This window comes from Poecilia latipinna, unplaced genomic scaffold (assembly GCF_001443285.1).
Source record: "Poecilia latipinna isolate Pla-1442-1.1 unplaced genomic scaffold, P_latipinna-1.0 Scaffold4166, whole genome shotgun sequence".
NCBI classification, from domain to species: Eukaryota; Metazoa; Chordata; class Actinopteri; order Cyprinodontiformes; family Poeciliidae; genus Poecilia; species Poecilia latipinna.
This window is the reverse complement of record NW_015116782.1, coordinates 4-16708: the sequence shown is the minus strand read 5'-3', so window position 1 is coordinate 16708 and position 16705 is coordinate 4. Positions and strand designations below refer to the sequence as shown.

The following is a 16705-nucleotide window of genomic DNA, read 5'->3' as shown; positions in this document are numbered from 1 at the left end:
CGATAAAGCCGATAATTAAAACAAGGTCAATAGGTTTAATTTATCATGCGATTAATTGATTTATCGTTTGTCGCAACAGGCCTAATTACACATTCCCTAAAATATCAGTTAAGTAGTAACAAACACCATCCTTGGTGTAGTTAAAGGTCATTATCTAAGAGCAGTGGCATAACATATTTATGTAACCCTGCTGGCCTAACCGTAACCATCAAATTTATTCTCATTAGCTTCTCATTCTTTTCCTCCACTAACTGCTGAACAATTTGACGTCACAGGATTTAATTACTGTGACCTTTCCTCAAAGTACTCTGAGGTCTCCAATCTGCCACAGCTGGGAACTCACTCTGCTCTCCGCATGTCTATTGCTAGAAACGGTAAATACAAAGTCCAACAGCAGCAAGAAATCACGTTTGTTTAGGCGACTGTCCGCCGTCTGTTTAACGGTGGCCAATTGGGTTTGTAGTGAATTGCGGTGAGATGGTGGCGGGGTGTTAACATGCATGCGCTGTCATCCGTTTGTCTGGCCAGAGCCCACCAGAATCACCATGAGGCCCACTAACATGGAGATTATTGTTGGCGAGAGCATCGTGCTACCCTGCCAGATTGCTTCTGATCCAGCTCTGGACGTCTCCTTCTCATGGGCGTTTAACGGCCAGCTCATTGACTTCCAGAGAAACGGTGACCACTTCGAAAGAGTGGGTGGGGTAAGTCGTTCCCAAGGCGTTTACACTTTGTTACTTTTCTGCCTGCTTGGGGTTTAATTGGGCAACGGTTCACTCCACTGTGTGGGTAAGGACCTCTTAGGCACCAAATAATACCCAACGAGGGAAAGTTATGCCAAGAGAAACTCTTTTATAAAGCTTCTCAGTGGTCAGTGGTGGACTGCACATCAAGGACTGTATGTTTATGTTTTATAACAGTCATTAAAATATGACAAAATCTCAATAAATGGAGGTTGGTGAGAGATTTTGTTGTCAGTTACCACCTGCAAATTTTCTAAATCTCCCACCTGTTGAAAATCATTACCAACTCTAATTTCTTCCATAATAGGGCCTATAAATACATCTACATAATAAAAAAACACTAAAAGAACTCCTAACTTACATCTACTCCTATAAAATGAGTAGAGGTATTTTATATGCCTCCTGTCTTTTTAGTCAAAAAAAGTTTGACAAAAAAGGTCAAACTTTTTTTGTTTATTTAAAGATATAGGAGGCTTCTCACATAACACATTTTTGTTCTACAAGTTTCATTCAAAAAAAAAAAAAGAAAAAATACTGTGTCCAATGTATTATTTTAGCTTAAAGACCAACTCAAAGGTTTTACCGGTGGTGATCTGTTTTCTGTGTATTTATTTTAAGATTTTTCTGTGTTTATTTAGTGCTGTTCCCCTGTGAGTCTCTGTGCCATCCTGTCCTGATTGTTCCCAAGTGTGTCTCGTTCCCATGATTACCCTCCCTGTGTATTTAAGTCTACCTGTGTTGGGTCCTCGTCAAATATCGAGGACCCGACACAGATATCAAATATCGTGTTACATCGTCTGTTTGTTCCCTGTGCCGTCCCTGCGCCGAGGCAGCACGCACCTCAGCCGCTGCCTGTCCCTGCTCCGAGGCGGCGCGCACCTCTACCGCTGGCGTCAGTCCCAGCACCGAGACAGCATCTATCCCTGCTGCCGCAGTTTCCCGAGCCCGCTCCAGAGTTTCCCGAGCCCGCTCCACCACCCGTCTCCTGTTGGCCCCAAAAGGTCCTGGTGTCACAGCCCCCCAGAGCTTCAGTTCCTCCTCTGACTTTGCCGCCCACCGGACCCACCTCTACGGGTGGGTTCACCTGCTGCGCCGTGACGGCCCCCAGACCTCCCACGAGGTATCCTCCTGCTGTGCCATGGCTGGCCCCCGGATCATCCATGGCAGGTCCTGCCTTGGCCGTGCTGTTTTTTTCTTTTTGTTTGGACTGAGTTTCTTCTGTTTTGTCCCTGTGGACTCTTGCCCTCCACCCACCCAGTTGGGTTGTTTTTCTTTGAGTTTTTCTGGACTCTGGCCCCCCGACCAGCGCCCCTCTACCAACCCTTGTTGTGTTTTTTGTTTTTGTTTTTGGGGAGTCTGGTAGCCGCCCTTGAGGGGGAAGGTACTGTGGTGATCTGTTTTCTGTGTATTTATTTTGAGGTTTTTTCTGTGTTTATTTAGTGCTGTTCCCCTGTGAGTCTCTGTGCCGTCCTGTCCTGATTGTTCCCAGGTGTGTCTCGTTCCTGTGATTACCCTCCCTTTGTATTTAAGTCCACCTGTGTCCTTTGTTCCTTGTCGGGCCCTCGTCAAATATCGTGCTACGTCGTCTGTTTGTTCCCTATGCTGTCACTGTTGGACAGTGTTTGGATTAAACTTTCTTCATCATCTACATCCTTGGTTTGAGGTACTTCCTCACCTCAAACCCTCTTCAAATGGCTTTGTGGTAAGGACATTACCAAAAAGGTGATAAAATGTTGAATATATTATTTTTTTGTTTTGTTTAAGCAGCATTCAGTTTTTGTGCTGCACTACCAGAAAACTGCAGAACACCTGAAACACTGATCTCTTGTAAATCAAGACTAAAAACCCACCTGTTAGAGCTGCCTTTGTTTCATAATAACTGGAACATCAACAACATAATTAATGCACATTTTCTTGATAATTTGACAAAATGTAATTTTGAATTCTTGTTTCATAATTGGTTATTGTGTTTTATGGTATGATGTTGCTGAAATGTGTTATACTAATGAACTTAACTTTATTTTATTTTTAACTGTGTCTTGGGTGGAGATACAGAGAGCAGTTGGCATTACACAGCTTTGCAGTCATAGCAAACTAAAGAGCTTTGATTTTTTTCCGTAAGCACAACAGTAGCAGTGCAGGAAGTAGTTGAAGGATGATGCTGTAGCATGGTTTTAATGACTCGTGATATTTTAATTTCAATTATTTAATGGAATCTCTGCACTTGTGGAAATGTGTTGTTTTTTTATATTAGCTAATATTGAGAAAATGTTGAGCATATTTGCAATGGAAACACCTCTACTGATTCAGATGGCTAATGGCTAACTGAATCTTTGGTCCACAGAAACATCTTCCAGACTGTAGAGTCTCTCTGAGTGTGACCTGTAAATCAGGTTTTAGTGTGGCCCTGTGTGGCCCTAAGATGTACAATCATTCAATTTCAGTCACCAGTCTATTTGTTGTATTTACCAGATGAAGTCACCATGAGGTCTATATCCATAATTCTTACCTGCCATGTGAGTTTCCACATCTTCTAACACTTCTAAAAATACTGGAAAATGCTGTTTTTCATTTTCCAGTATTGATAAAGTCCTGATTAATAAAGTCTTTCTACTTTTTCATCCTTTCAACTTCTAATTCCTGAATGTCAAGGGAGAACATTTTCTTATCTCCCTCTGCCATAATTGAATTTGCATACTTATTTATGAATCGTGAGCCCAGAAATAATTAAGTAATGAACTGCCTTGCTTTTCACCAAGGGCAAGCCTGACACTAGTAAAGTGTTCATTTGAAATCTTTATAGCTTCAAAATAATGACTTTTTCGTCGATGTTTGTTCCCTTTGAAGAAGGGCAGAGTTAATTGTTCGGCGCTTGTTGTTACATAAATAATTACTCGTTCACGCTCTCTCATTTTGCTTTATGCATTGCAATATATCAATTAGCGCCAGTCATGTGCCAAAAGGTTGGCACATGACCTTTTGGTGTTCCTGTGATTACTCTCTCTGTGTATTTAAGTCCACAGGGAATGTGGCATTCCGCAACCCGGACGGTGTTGCGGAATGCCAAGCCGCACGTTTTCATTATCGCAAATGGCAATTACTGGTGACATTGAGCAGTGCAATGGCATTTAATGAGATATAGTTTCACCCAGAATCTGTCCACAGAGATTACCAGAACACCGCTTAAAAGCTTCTGATGAATTAATTACCATAATTAAAAAAAAACCTGCCCCCATCACTTCCTATCCCGCTAAGACAAGAGGCCTCGCAAGTCATTCCTAGCTCCCGGCTTGTCCAGGTGGCGGCTGACACTCTGTGCATAAAAGCTGTCGGGTTTAGGCAAAGGAGATGGAAAAAGAGTGCTGAAGGAGAAAAAGGGAAGTAGAGGTAGAATTTTCCTCTCATTGCCTGCTTTGCTCTCTTTTTCTGGAATCCCTCAGAGAAACGGCGATCCACCTTCCTCCCTTTCACTGTCGTGGCAGAGTGGAGGTACAATGACTAAGCCACCAGGCTTGATGAAATCTGCTGCGACTGCGGCGAGTCTTGCCTGGTTTGGCCCCAGGTGACTGGCTTCTAAAGCATCATACCTCTTTTTTTCCCACAAGCTGACATACTTTGTAACAGGAGGTGACTTTCAGAGGGCGGATACCATTACCAGTCACAACAAGGACACAATGAAATTGTCCGGATAAAATCTGTCCCCGTGAGATTATGTCTAACTTTTCTTTTTTTAAATTTAGCCTCGAAACAAATGTCATTCTGTTTGACTTTTTTAGCGTAAATGGACTCATCCCTGCCAAAGGGTCCTTTTCAGACTGCATCAACATTATTTTAACAGGTCGAGAGCATGTGATGCATGCGACTCACCGCAAGGTGGGTCTAAAAATATCTTGATGGCACTCTGATACAAACATGCCTAGAGATGGCGCATCGCCCGAGTTTTAGACAATGTTATTGCATGCCAAATGGCTCCGTGGTTTGCTTTTGATTCTTTCATACACTATAATGCCTAATGTTGGCCGAGGAATGTAAAACATCTATTTTCAAATTATGATCTTAGATATGTCTGTCTGTGTTATGGAGCCATCAGAAATATTACTTCTGTGCCCTGAGCCTGATATATCTGATTTCTTATAGAAGTCGGAGCCAGCTGTCCAAATACCCTACGGATAACATTCCCTGGATCAACGATGGCATCTTCTGTCATTGCAGCAGACACTGGCTCTGTTCAATTTACACACGTTGCATTTAGAGATTCAATTGTTCATATGATCATCAGCAAACAAACAACTCATTCTATTCTAATCTACAAAAAGTACTGTTTTATTTAAGTTAGGGGTTGTATATATTTACATCAGTGTTTATTCATGTGTATTTTAAGTATTGCATTCAAAAAGGTTGATGGAAATGGCAAAATTTGAATAATTTCCTCAATTTACTAAGCTAAGCTACGCCCTAAAAGGCCGTTTTTCTGTCAAGTCAGTTCCTATGTGTTGACTGCTGTGTATCAGCAACCGAATGCTGCCGATTTTTCTACTTGCAGACTGTAACGTGTGCATGTGAGTAAAAACAAGAACTTTCAGATAAAAACAGGAACCTTCTGTCACAACTGCCAGAAGCAGACGACCTCAGTCACACGAAGCAGTCAACACATTTTAACACATTATGTCAATAAAAAGCAGTCTAATTAAAATAATACAAAGTAAAAGCCTAAACATGTAAACATTACTATAAATTTGTATACTAAAAAATTCCAAGGTAGGGAATGTAATTAATTGCTATTGGTAGAAAACAATGTGGTAAAGTTTAGAAGATACTAATAACTTCATAAGGATGGAGTGACTTGCTGAGGTCAGGCCGCAGTCAGTGGATAAAACACATTGCACCCGTTGGCTGAGCCTGAAGATGACTAGCCCTGTTAGCAGAGCTAGCTGCTCCAAATTCTCAGAATTCTGACTTTTGATCTTACAAGGTTAAAGTCAGAATTCTTTTATTTTTTCAGTGGCTCTATTCCTCTTTTGTAGAAAGCAGGCCAAACCTATTAGGTGAATCTCCTTCTCTTGTTCTTGGTTATACTAGAAAACATCTGTTGTCAGTGTGTTTTCCTACATGGTCACCATATTCTGGCAGCTCATGTATAATATTTGCTCTTTACACTGAGATTTACATCCATATAATGCTTGAGTTTCTGTTATCAGAGAATAATGATTGCCAATTAGCTAGAATGTGTTTGTTCGGTGTGCCCTGTGTGGAGCTGGTAGCTGTTTGCAGGTCGGTTATCGCCTGAAGGACAGCCAATAGCTTTATTTGTGCAGACTGCATCTGCCATGTTGTTGTTTGGATAGAGGTGGATAAAAGAAAAACACTGTGGCATGACGACTTTGTTTTTTTTTTAATTCTAAAACATTGTGCCAAAAGTCCGCTGACAAAATAACACTGCGTCTCCCACTTAGCCTGGTTTTCTTTCCCCTCCTCCAGACTGTATCAGGGGACCTGATGATCCGCAACATCCAGCTGAGCCACGGAGGGAAGTACGTGTGCGTCGTCGACACGGATGTGGAGAGCCTGTCTACCTCTGCCATCCTGGTTGTCAAAGGTAACCCCGGCTGATTCTAGCGGCTTGTTTGCACACGCCAATTCAAGAATAACCTTGTGTGTTTACTTAGAGGTAGAAGTCCTTCCAAAGTGAAAGACGTCTGACAGATTGGTGAGAAAAATCCCCCAGGCTCTCCATGGGGGGGGGGGGAAACTGTGTAGGAAAGTAAAAAAATAAAAAAGATGGATGTCGCCGGAGCCCAACTTCTGTCAGCTTCAATTAATATCATATAAATATTGCTGAAATGTTAAAATTGACTGACGGTGGCATGGGTAGCCCTGGGTTGAGTTGTGCTGCAGTACATTTGTTTTCTGCTTGCTGCATTAAGCACAGTGAACAGGCTGAGCCCAGACTATCTCACTGACAGACTTGTTCTTAATAAACCTTTATAGCTGCGCCAGGTGCTTTGAGGAGATGGTGTTTATCACAGAAAATGACCATAAGTGGCTCATTTGCACATCGGAAAATGTTATGGAGAACATTTGAAAAGCAGAGTACCATGGAGAAGAATTACACACGGTCAGCAGAGTATCCTCAGTTTTGAAAAAACAGCCCACCCAATTTGTCAGTACAACATTTAGTTCACATAAAACACACACAGCATCAACACACACCAGATTTGGGTCTTAATTAAAGTGAAAATAAAAGCCTAAATATGTATGGTGAGAAATTTGGTTCAATATTGTAATAATTGGACATGTTTAAATAATTAAAATTTTAAAAACTTGTCAAAAAATATATTTTTACAGTAATTTATAATATACATTCAATAGTCAAATTTACATTTATGCAGTTGGCTATTTTTTTCAGAATTAATTTTTTCAAATTTTGTGTTTTCCAATTATTTTTTGGAAAACCAGGATCAGAAGAAATGCTTTCTAATTTCTGTTGTCCCTTAAAATTTCAATTTGTGAAATGTGTTTTTTTTTTTGTTTTTTTTTTTTTTACTTGTCCTTTCAGAGGAAGTGTTCGAAATGGGGAACAGAATCTGCGATTCATAAAACTCGGTCTCAAAACTTTTTGACAAAAGTAAAAAAAAAGAAAAAGAAGTTTTAAATAAATACAGAAAACAAGTCTGAAAAAATATACATAGTTTTAAATAACATACATAAATTTAGGTTAAAATTTTGCATACATATTGTAAATTATCATCAAAACATGAGACGTTTTTCAGTTACATTTTTGAAATGCATTTTTCCTTTTTCAAATTTTAATTTTTGAAAGAGAAGTTATCTGCGCCTGATGTTTTTTACAGGGTTAGGGCTAGGCTTGTACAACATGATTTGCAAATAATACAATTTGTAAAACTCAAAAATACGGACAAAAAGAAGCAAAAAGAAAATCTGGAAAAAAAAAAGCAAACAGCAAAAAATGACATTTTAAATTCTGTCAAAACTTAGTTTTTCATGAAGAATTTTTCAAAGTCTCATTTTTGAAATGCTTTTTTTTCTTCAAATTTGAAGTTTTGAAAGGTGCTCTTTTCTTGCAGCAATACTGGAACAAATTTCTACCACAGATATATAAATAGCTCATTTTTTTAGGCTTCTTGAAATGGGTGATCACCTTTTCTTATTCCATGTCTGATGTCTCCAGGTCCCCCAGGCCCTCCGGACAAAGTCTCAGTTGAGGAAATCACGGACAGCACAGCCCAGCTGTCCTGGACGCCTGGAAGAGACAACGGCAGCCCCATAACGGGCTACATCGTTCAGGCTCGCACACCATTCACTGTGGGCTGGCAGGTCATAGACACAGGTAAACAAGATAATTGTGTTTTTTTTTTTTTTTTTTTTTTCCCAAAAAAATTTTTTTTTTTTCAGTCCCGGAAGTTGTCAATGGCAACATGCTAACCGCCACCGTGGTCGGTCTGAATGCCTGGGTGGAGTACGAGTTCAGAGTGGTGGCCCAGAATGTCGTGGGCCTCGGAGAGCCGAGTCCAGCTTCGGCCAAGACCAGAACAGAAGATGCTAGTATGTAAAACTATCTTCCATTCAGATTCAATTCAGATTGGGTGTTTGCATAATTTTTTTCTGAAGACAAGTGTATGAAAATTTGGGACTTACACTTTAAAGAACCAAAGATGTTTTCTAAATGTGTATGATAAAATTAGAGCTCCTTCTCTGGCTTAAGACGTCTATAAAAATATGGATTTTTTTTATTTTATCATTTCCAGGTCTAGAAGAATTGAGAGGTTACTGCAAATAATAATAAATAGCACCTAATTATCACCCTACTTGGTTAAGCAGAGCAGTGACACCTTCTTTTTTTTTTTTTGAACTTAGATTTTTATTTTAATTTTTCAGCAGAGCAAAGTACAACCATACTTCAGTGGTACATAATACAAATGTTGACAATATGAAGTTTTCCATACAATAGCCATGTTGGAAAAGCAACTTCCAGCCACAGCATCATGTTTATGGACTCATCATTGTACACCATTTAAATAAGAATGAGCTCTGGAAGAGAAACCAATCGACATAGGCCAAAAGACAAATCCATTAGGTTTAACTAAACCAACAGGGCTTCTGCAGGTCCCCAGCGCAGGCCATACTTAGATTTTTGAAGTCTTAGTGAGTAGGTTATCTTTTCCATTGTATGCAATTCCCTTACTTTTTGAACCCATAAGTCGTAAGAAGGCGGCTCCAATTGCATGCACGTAATTGTATTGCATTTCAGGGCTGCTGTAAAAAGAACATTTAACAAATACATTTTGGCCCGCCCTTGTAAACCATCAGGAATAATACAGAGTAAGGCAACAGTAACATCCCTTGGGATAACCCCAGAAAAAATATGGTTTATAGCTCTATACACCTCATCCCAAAAGTTTTTGAGTTTGGGGCACGACCAAAAAACATGTGTGTGGTTGGGAATCATTGAGGCACAATTTCTCCAACACAAGCTTGGTACCTTAGGATCCATTTTAGCAACTACATCAGGGGTCCTGAAATATCTGCTAATAATTTTCCATTTAAATTCCCTCCATGTATTTGAGTTAGTAACTCGGTGAGCCTCAGAGCAGATATCCTCCCATGTTTTGTCGGAAATTATTTTGGCCATCTCTGCCTCCCATCTTTGTTTTGTCCAGGAGGGTTTGTTAATGTTCGACAAAAATACACTATATAACTTAGCTATCAATTTTTTGTCCTCTCCCCCTTTCTGGAAATGGATTAGAAGATTTTCTATTGGTGTGGGATTTAGTACTCTTTCCCAGTCTTTATGTGCAAACAAAAAAGAGCGCAACTGTAGATATCTAAAGAAATCACTTTTCTGGAGATGGAATTTCCTGCGTAACTCTTCAAAAGATAAAAGGTTGTTTCTGTCGATCAATTGATGAAGAAATGTGAGCCCCTTTTCAGTCCACTTAGAAAATTTTTTGTCCAAGGAATTGGGTGTAAAGGATTTAATATGTCCAATACTTGTTAATATTGATAAGCCTCTTGGAAGCTTGAACGAGATACGCACCTTGTTCCAAATGTTAAGAGTGACTTTAGTCCACAGTGGCAGATCCTTAACTGGAGTATCTAAAAAAAGCAATACCCTCAATGGTACTGAGCGCCGCGCTTGCTCTATACTCAGCCATCTTGTTTGGGAATCCTGCTGAATCCACAAAATCAAAGGTCTTAACTGAGCTGCCCAATAATAATATTTTAAAACAGGAAGATTGAGACCCCCTTCTGTCTTACTTCTTTGAAGTGTTTTATATTTTATGTGAGGACGCTTGCCTTGCCATATAAATTTTGATATAATTTTATCCAATTCAACGAATGTGGGTTTTGGTATACCAATTGGTACCATTTGGAACAAATACAATAATCTGGGTAACAGATTCATCCGAATGGTTTCAACGCGGCCAAGGAGAGATAAAGGCAATGCTGACCATCGCTCTAGGTCTTTTTTAATTATATCCAGAGTTTTGCTATAATTAACATGATACAAATCATTAGAGAGAGGGGAATGTTGATGCCTAGATATCTAATGCCCATTCTTGGCCACCTAAAGCCACTCTGTTTAACCCTTAGTGGAATATTACCACTGATATCCATCGCCTCAGTCTTATCAACTTTTATTTTATAGCCAGAAAAATGACTGTAAACAGAGATCATTTCTCTCAGACGCGGTATTGATGAAGCAGGATCAGATGGATACAGGAGGACATCATCCGCGTAAAGAGATATTTTATGTTCCTCGGTACTGATCAAAATCCCTTTAATGTCATCACTGTCCCTGAGAAGCTGGGCCAACGGTTCAATGCTAATTGCAAACAAAAGAGGTGACAGAGGGCAGCCTTGCCTGCATCCGCGCTCCAGCTTGAAACTTGCCGACCTAAAACCATTAACTCTAACCGCCACCTGTGGGGATGAATATAATGTAAGGATCCAATCTATGAACTTGGGCCCAAATTTAAACCTCTAAGGCTTGAATAAGGCATTTCCATGACACGCGATCAAAAGCCTTTTGGGCATCTAAAGAAATCACAGCTGTCATGTCTTTATGTTCTTTTTGAATAGACATAATATTCAATAAGCGCCGCAGATTATTTCCATAATACCTCCAGACAATAAACCCGGTTTGATCTGGATGTATGATTTGAGTTACTATGGCATTTAAATGTCTCGCCAGAATTTTTGTTGTTTTATGAAGTTGCATGTGCCTCATGGTTTGCTATTGACACACCCAAATATCTGTATTGTGAGGCAAAGGGTTCCTATCCTAATTGAGAAGTAATGAACCATGAAAGTGACTGTTTTGAAAATCCAATTTAATTATACAGTCAAATAAGAAATGTTGTTGATTTGAACAATGAACTTTAACAATTGAAACAACAAACTGTCTTGAAAATCTGAAATTTCTCCTGTCTTGAGTAGAAAACTCCTTTCATTTGAGATTTAGGCAGAGAGCTCAAAACTGTTGAAAGTCAAAATATGGAACGATTTGTCATATAATATGGAAGCCCATTTCTGCCATGAAAGAAAAAAATAAGACCAACTTGAAGTCATAATTTTGCCTTTGAAAGTCAAAATTATGACAGATAATTTCTGTCATAATTTTGAAATTATGACTTTCAAAGTCAAAATTATGACTTCCTGTTGGTCTTTTATTTTTTCTTTCATGGTGGAAATGGGCTTCCATAATAACTTGCAAAAAGGAAAAAATAAATTCTGGTCAGGGGTTTGTAAACATGGCATGAAACTTTTTGCCTTTGGTCTGGTCTTCAAACTTTCTCACCCTCCTGCCCCCCTCATAGATCTGCTGTGTATAACACTGCATGTGGCAGTATTTTCTTCTTTTCAGACACTGGCTTCACATTTGCCAGCTCATCAAAAAGCTCCCAAACAGATGGAGCTCTCCCGCAGTATGCAGTGTAATGTCCCAGGCCATCTTTGGTCAAGCTTCCTCTGAAAGCGACGACTGCTCTCAAAGTAAATGTTTTTCTTTGTAGAACCATAATGGAGGGAAATTTACTCAAGGCAAATTCAGTTGGATTTGGAAGGTCAGTGTCAATCCATGCTATTTCTCCAATACTGTAGCTGTGAGTAACGGTTCCTGCACAGAGAACAGTTCCTGAGGTGCTGGCTCCTGTTTTTAATTCAGATGGACGTTCTGATTCATTCTCCAGTGGTTGGAGGCAGGGAGACTGTGGAAGGAAAAGTCCTTTTTCTACTGAATGCCAAGCTGAGCCATGCCAGAGTTCTTCAGGACAGAAATGTCTGGTAAAACAAATGGTACTTCCCTGGTCATTCCTTTGTTTAGGTGGCAGTATTGTTTTGAGAGGTAAACGCTTGACACATTTCTCATTGTCTTCCCAGTAACTGTGGCAATATTGCAGTGGGCATCGATTTGGTGGGGGCCAGACCTGAACTGTGTTTTTGCAAACATTGAATTAAGCAGATCTGCCCTCTGCAAGTATGTCCTTGGGGTCCCACCATCTGTAGTTATGGGTTTCACCAGCTGCAGGAGAGGGTGGTCACTGTTCTTCATGACATTTTGAAATGCAGAGCTGCCACAGAAAGTACAGCATAATGACAAAAGGCACCACAGGAGCAGGTGTTTAACACAGAGAGAGACAGTTTCCCAACCTAAACAGGCTGACACATGTTTCCATTTTTTAATAGTCCCACTTTCTCTCTTTTGGCCCCAGATGATGAATCTGCATGGAGCCATTCAGTGCAGGAACTCAGGTATGAAGTCCTCTTCCTCTTTTTGGGTGGAAGAATTTGTCCTCTCCAGTTTTCAACCACATTTTCATCTGCTGTGGAAAGTTTCTGGAGGGATCAGATTCCATTAAATCGCTAGAATCCATTTTTGTGTCCCCTTCAGCATTGTGGGTAATTATGGATGCAGGATTAGCTTCTGTAACTTCTGCATCTTCTGCTGATGCAACTTGCTCCTGCTCTCTTTTTGCTTTGGCAGAGCAAATCCGCATGAAGCGATCAACTCGAATGGGTAAGTTCTCATGTTTGAACAGGCCATGTTTTACAGAGACTGGTGCTTTTGAAGAGGGGAACCATTATTCCTGTCCACAGTGGTAACTTGGAAGTCTTATAATGTGTGGCACAATGGATGTTATCTCTATCCCCATTTGCTGCAGCGTGTCCTGCTCTCCTCACTAATGTTTGACACCCAGTCTCGTAGGTCAGTCTGGATGTCATTATATGGATCCACTTGATGCATTTCATTTGTGTCTTCATCTGGAATGATGATGGAGTCTTCTGCAATCTGGGCTTTCAGGTATTTCTTGCACCTCTCTGATTCAAGAGGGCTTCCAGAACTGTCATCACCCTCTGCCTCACTGAGAGCCACAACAGTGATGGCATGTATTAGCTGCTTTGCATGGTCCAAGCTTTGTGCCTGAAGAAGCTTTGCTATTCCCCTGACAAAGAAGTCTTTGACACGGTGTGACTTGCCCACTGGCAGACCATCTTTATGCAGTGGGCAACATCAACCCTGATGTAACAGGGAGGACGTTTTGCAGACTGGTTCCCAAGTAGCACACGGAAGCATTCATCAATGTATGATTTCAGGTTAGGACAAGGAGTGAAGGCCTTCACCAGAGCACCAAGAATAGCCAGGGAAAAGTCACTCACAGCTTCTTTTGGTACAGCTGCGCCTGCACGAAGCCATTCTGTCAGCCATGTTGCAATAGTGTTAATGTCATGCCTTTCTGATAGCATTTGTATGACTGGGACTGAGCAGTTGTCTCCCTTCAGAACACCTTGGTATAAGAAGATGTGGCCAGATGTACCATTTGGTCGTGCCCGTTTTCTGACAACTGAACCAGTTGCATCAAAGCAAACTACTGAGGGACATTTTTTGGTCAGTGCCTTAAACATGTATCTGAGTTTGACTCCAATAGTGACAAAATAATTTATCCAGACCAATATCTCTTATACTGCCACTGTTGGGTGTGCTATACTTTAATAACTGCAAAGATAGAACGGGGTCTTTGTCGCCTAACTCCAAATCTTTTCTCTCCTGCTTGACTTTGCGTAAGGTTGCCAGGTTTGGAAGGTGACTTGGCTCGGGATCTCCTATATCCATCAACTCTGATGCCTTTGCTGACCTCCATACAGATGGTTCCATCCTACCCTCACACAACTCTTCTGAAATCTGTGCACGAAGGGTTCCTGACATGAATCTTTTGGACTGGCCAGTGTGCAGGGAGATGTCGGCGCCTTCAATGGAACACTGGAGCACCATTGGGCTGTTGACTGTTGGCTCTCTGTCATTTTAACATGACCTTGACACTCTTTACAGAAGCCTATGATATCAATGTACTTACTAGTGACAGTTGGATAAACTTTTGATCTTTGGAATACAAATTGTACAAGTGCTTTTCAACTTTTTCCAAACCAGATCATTAATTATATGACTCCATGTGCCAGGTTTTAAAATTGTGTAATTCCTTTTACCAGATGATGAAAACTTGTCATTATATTCAACTTTTTCTGGTATAAATTTAATCCAATCTTCAAATGGAACTTCAAGCTGAAAATCTGAACATTGTTCAGGAGAAGTGATGTCTGAGTCAAACTCAGTGTCCACAGGGCCTTCAGGATCACTTCCTTGATTAACTTCCAAGCATGACCAGATGTTTTGTCTGTTTAGCTTTACAAATGTGTACAGATCTTTTGCAGACATTTTATTTCCCAACTGCTGACTTATCTCTGTCCAGACAGCGGCAGCTGGAGTGGCTATATGGCCGTTTTCTAGAATAGCCTCTTTTGAGTTGCAGAGAACTGCGAAAAGAGACTCTCTGTCTACTGCTGGCTGTCAAAGCATCTAGTTAAAAAATAAAAAGGCTTTGATTAGCATTGCTTAAAATCTTGCCCACATGATTTCAAAGAAGCCACAAAACATTGGTATTCTAGCAGTGTCTGCACAATTACAATAGTCTTGAACTGAAAGAAGTAAAGTTGGCTTTCGTAGTTTAATTTCTAACGTTTAAGCTAATTAAAAAAAATCAATAATGCATTGTTACTAGTCTAGTGACTTGATAATTTAAGTACCTGTTAAATTTAAATTTTCCCTTGGAATTATTTTTGAATTTTATTCAGAAGATGTGCCCTTTATGCATATGCTTAAGTGTATATGATCCAATATAAATGTAAAGGATGCAAGATAGTGCCTCTCTATCTTTCATTAGGTTTAAAAAGTCTGGACTTCAAATATAAGTTGTGAATTTAAATAAATGCATATGTGAGCTAGCCATGCATACATCCTCTCTGCTTTTATGGGGATGGATTACATTGAGTAAATATTTTATGTGAAACCTGAACATTAATTTACTTACCTTGTACAAAAATCAAAATCGGAGGGTTGGATAAATTCCAAAAATTATTTATTCAAAAGTATTTCTCTGAGATTGCTAGAGTAATTTTAACGAGAGGTTGAAATGATACTTGCTCTGCCGCCAAAACAAGATCAGGGGTGGGGGAGGGGGTTCACTACAGTGTGGGTGGAGCCAATCCCAGTTGACGTTGTGTAAAAACTATGTCAAAGTTCACAAAAATTGTATGTGCTTTTAAAAATCCTTGAAGCCCATACACATTTAATGTCAAACAGGATGAAATGAAAATTGTTGCATTTAAAATATATTTACTAAATATTAAGTACATTACTTGGATGAACTTTGTTGAACCAGTGACGCACTTCCGGTTTACTCTGCAAAAACTTTGCTCAAGCAACTAGGATATTAGCTATGGATTTAAAAAAATATATTTTTACCCGTTTGCTGCATAATCAGCACAAAGTAAGCCAACAATGTGAATATAATTGTTCAGACCACCTCCGAAACCAAAGCACAGTTGTACAGGTTGTACACGTTACGTTAGGGTCACGGCTGCATGTCCTTTATTGGCAGGAGTCAATTATTCTGGAGAGACCGCTATATTCGAGAGAAAACATTGCTATCTTAAAACATTTCTTGAAATTAGACAATTTTCTTCTTGTTCTAAATCTTTATTGAAGTTCAAAACAAAAGAAGGTACACATTGTACATCAGCTGAAAATCTGAAGAATTTAAACAAAGAATTTTGGTTTGTTTTGGAGCAAGATGGGGTGATGGTGATGTCATCGGCCAAAATTATAACTTTTAATATTTCAAAGACGAAAGCTCCACAAACGACAGTTTTAATGGCACAAACCTGCACAAATGGAGCACTAACGAACTAGCCCACTTTGGTTTGTTTTGGCGCAAGATGGGGTGACGGTGACGTCATCGGCCAAAATTATAACTTTTAATATCTCGAAAACGAAAGCTGCACAAACGAAAATTTTAACTGCACAAACGAAGCACTAACGAAGTAGCCCACTTTGGTTTGTTTTGGCGCAAGATGGGGTGATGGTGACGTCATCGGCCAAAATTATAACTTTTAAACGAAAGCTGCACAAATGAAAGTTTAAACGGAGCACTAACAAAGTAGCCCACTTTGGTTTGTTTTGGAGCAATATGGGGGATGGTGAACTCTGGATGACCTAAATTTTAATATCTCAGAAACCAAAACTGCACAAACGAAAATTTTAACGGCACAAACCTGCAGAAACGGAGCACTTAACCACTCAGACTATTTGCTGAATTTTTTGACATGGGTGGGATGTCAGCTTCACACAGCTAATAGGAAGGGAGGGTCAGTGGAGAGCAACGGAGTTTCATTCAGTGTCATCAAGAGAAAGAAAAAAAAAAGGCAGGAAGAGACGATAAAGCCGATAATTAAAATGAGGTCGATAGGTTTAATTTATCGTGCGATTAATTGATTTATTGTTTATCGCGACAGGCCTGGTCATGACTGAAAGAACGAGATCACTGATATAAGTGTCTGAAATGGGTTTCCTCCGCAGGGTGCTGCGATGCTGCTTTGTTTTGGCTTTC

At 39.9% G+C, this 16705-nt stretch overlaps 1 protein-coding gene and 1 long non-coding RNA gene across 2 annotated transcripts in view; both read left to right on the top strand.

The window, feature by feature from the left end:
- The window catches only part of LOC106942294 (contactin-4-like), a 32771-nt gene extending 24442 nt beyond the window's left edge, over window positions 1-8329 (top strand). The window contains exons 5-8 of the mRNA XM_015025540.1: window positions 529-704; window positions 6222-6339; window positions 7933-8091; window positions 8157-8329. Coding sequence (XP_014881026.1) covers window positions 529-704; window positions 6222-6339; window positions 7933-8091; window positions 8157-8314 — 611 coding nt within the window. The 3' untranslated portion in view covers window positions 8315-8329. The remainder of the gene's footprint in view (window positions 1-528; window positions 705-6221; window positions 6340-7932; window positions 8092-8156) is intronic.
- Window positions 8330-13246: 4917 nt separating this feature from the next.
- LOC106942293 (uncharacterized) lies at window positions 13247-14727 on the top strand. The gene is made up of 3 exons (XR_001423598.1): window positions 13247-13432; window positions 13545-13650; window positions 13829-14727. It is a non-coding gene; the product is annotated as an uncharacterized LOC106942293 (long non-coding RNA).
- The last annotated feature ends 1978 nt before the right edge of the window (window positions 14728-16705 follow it).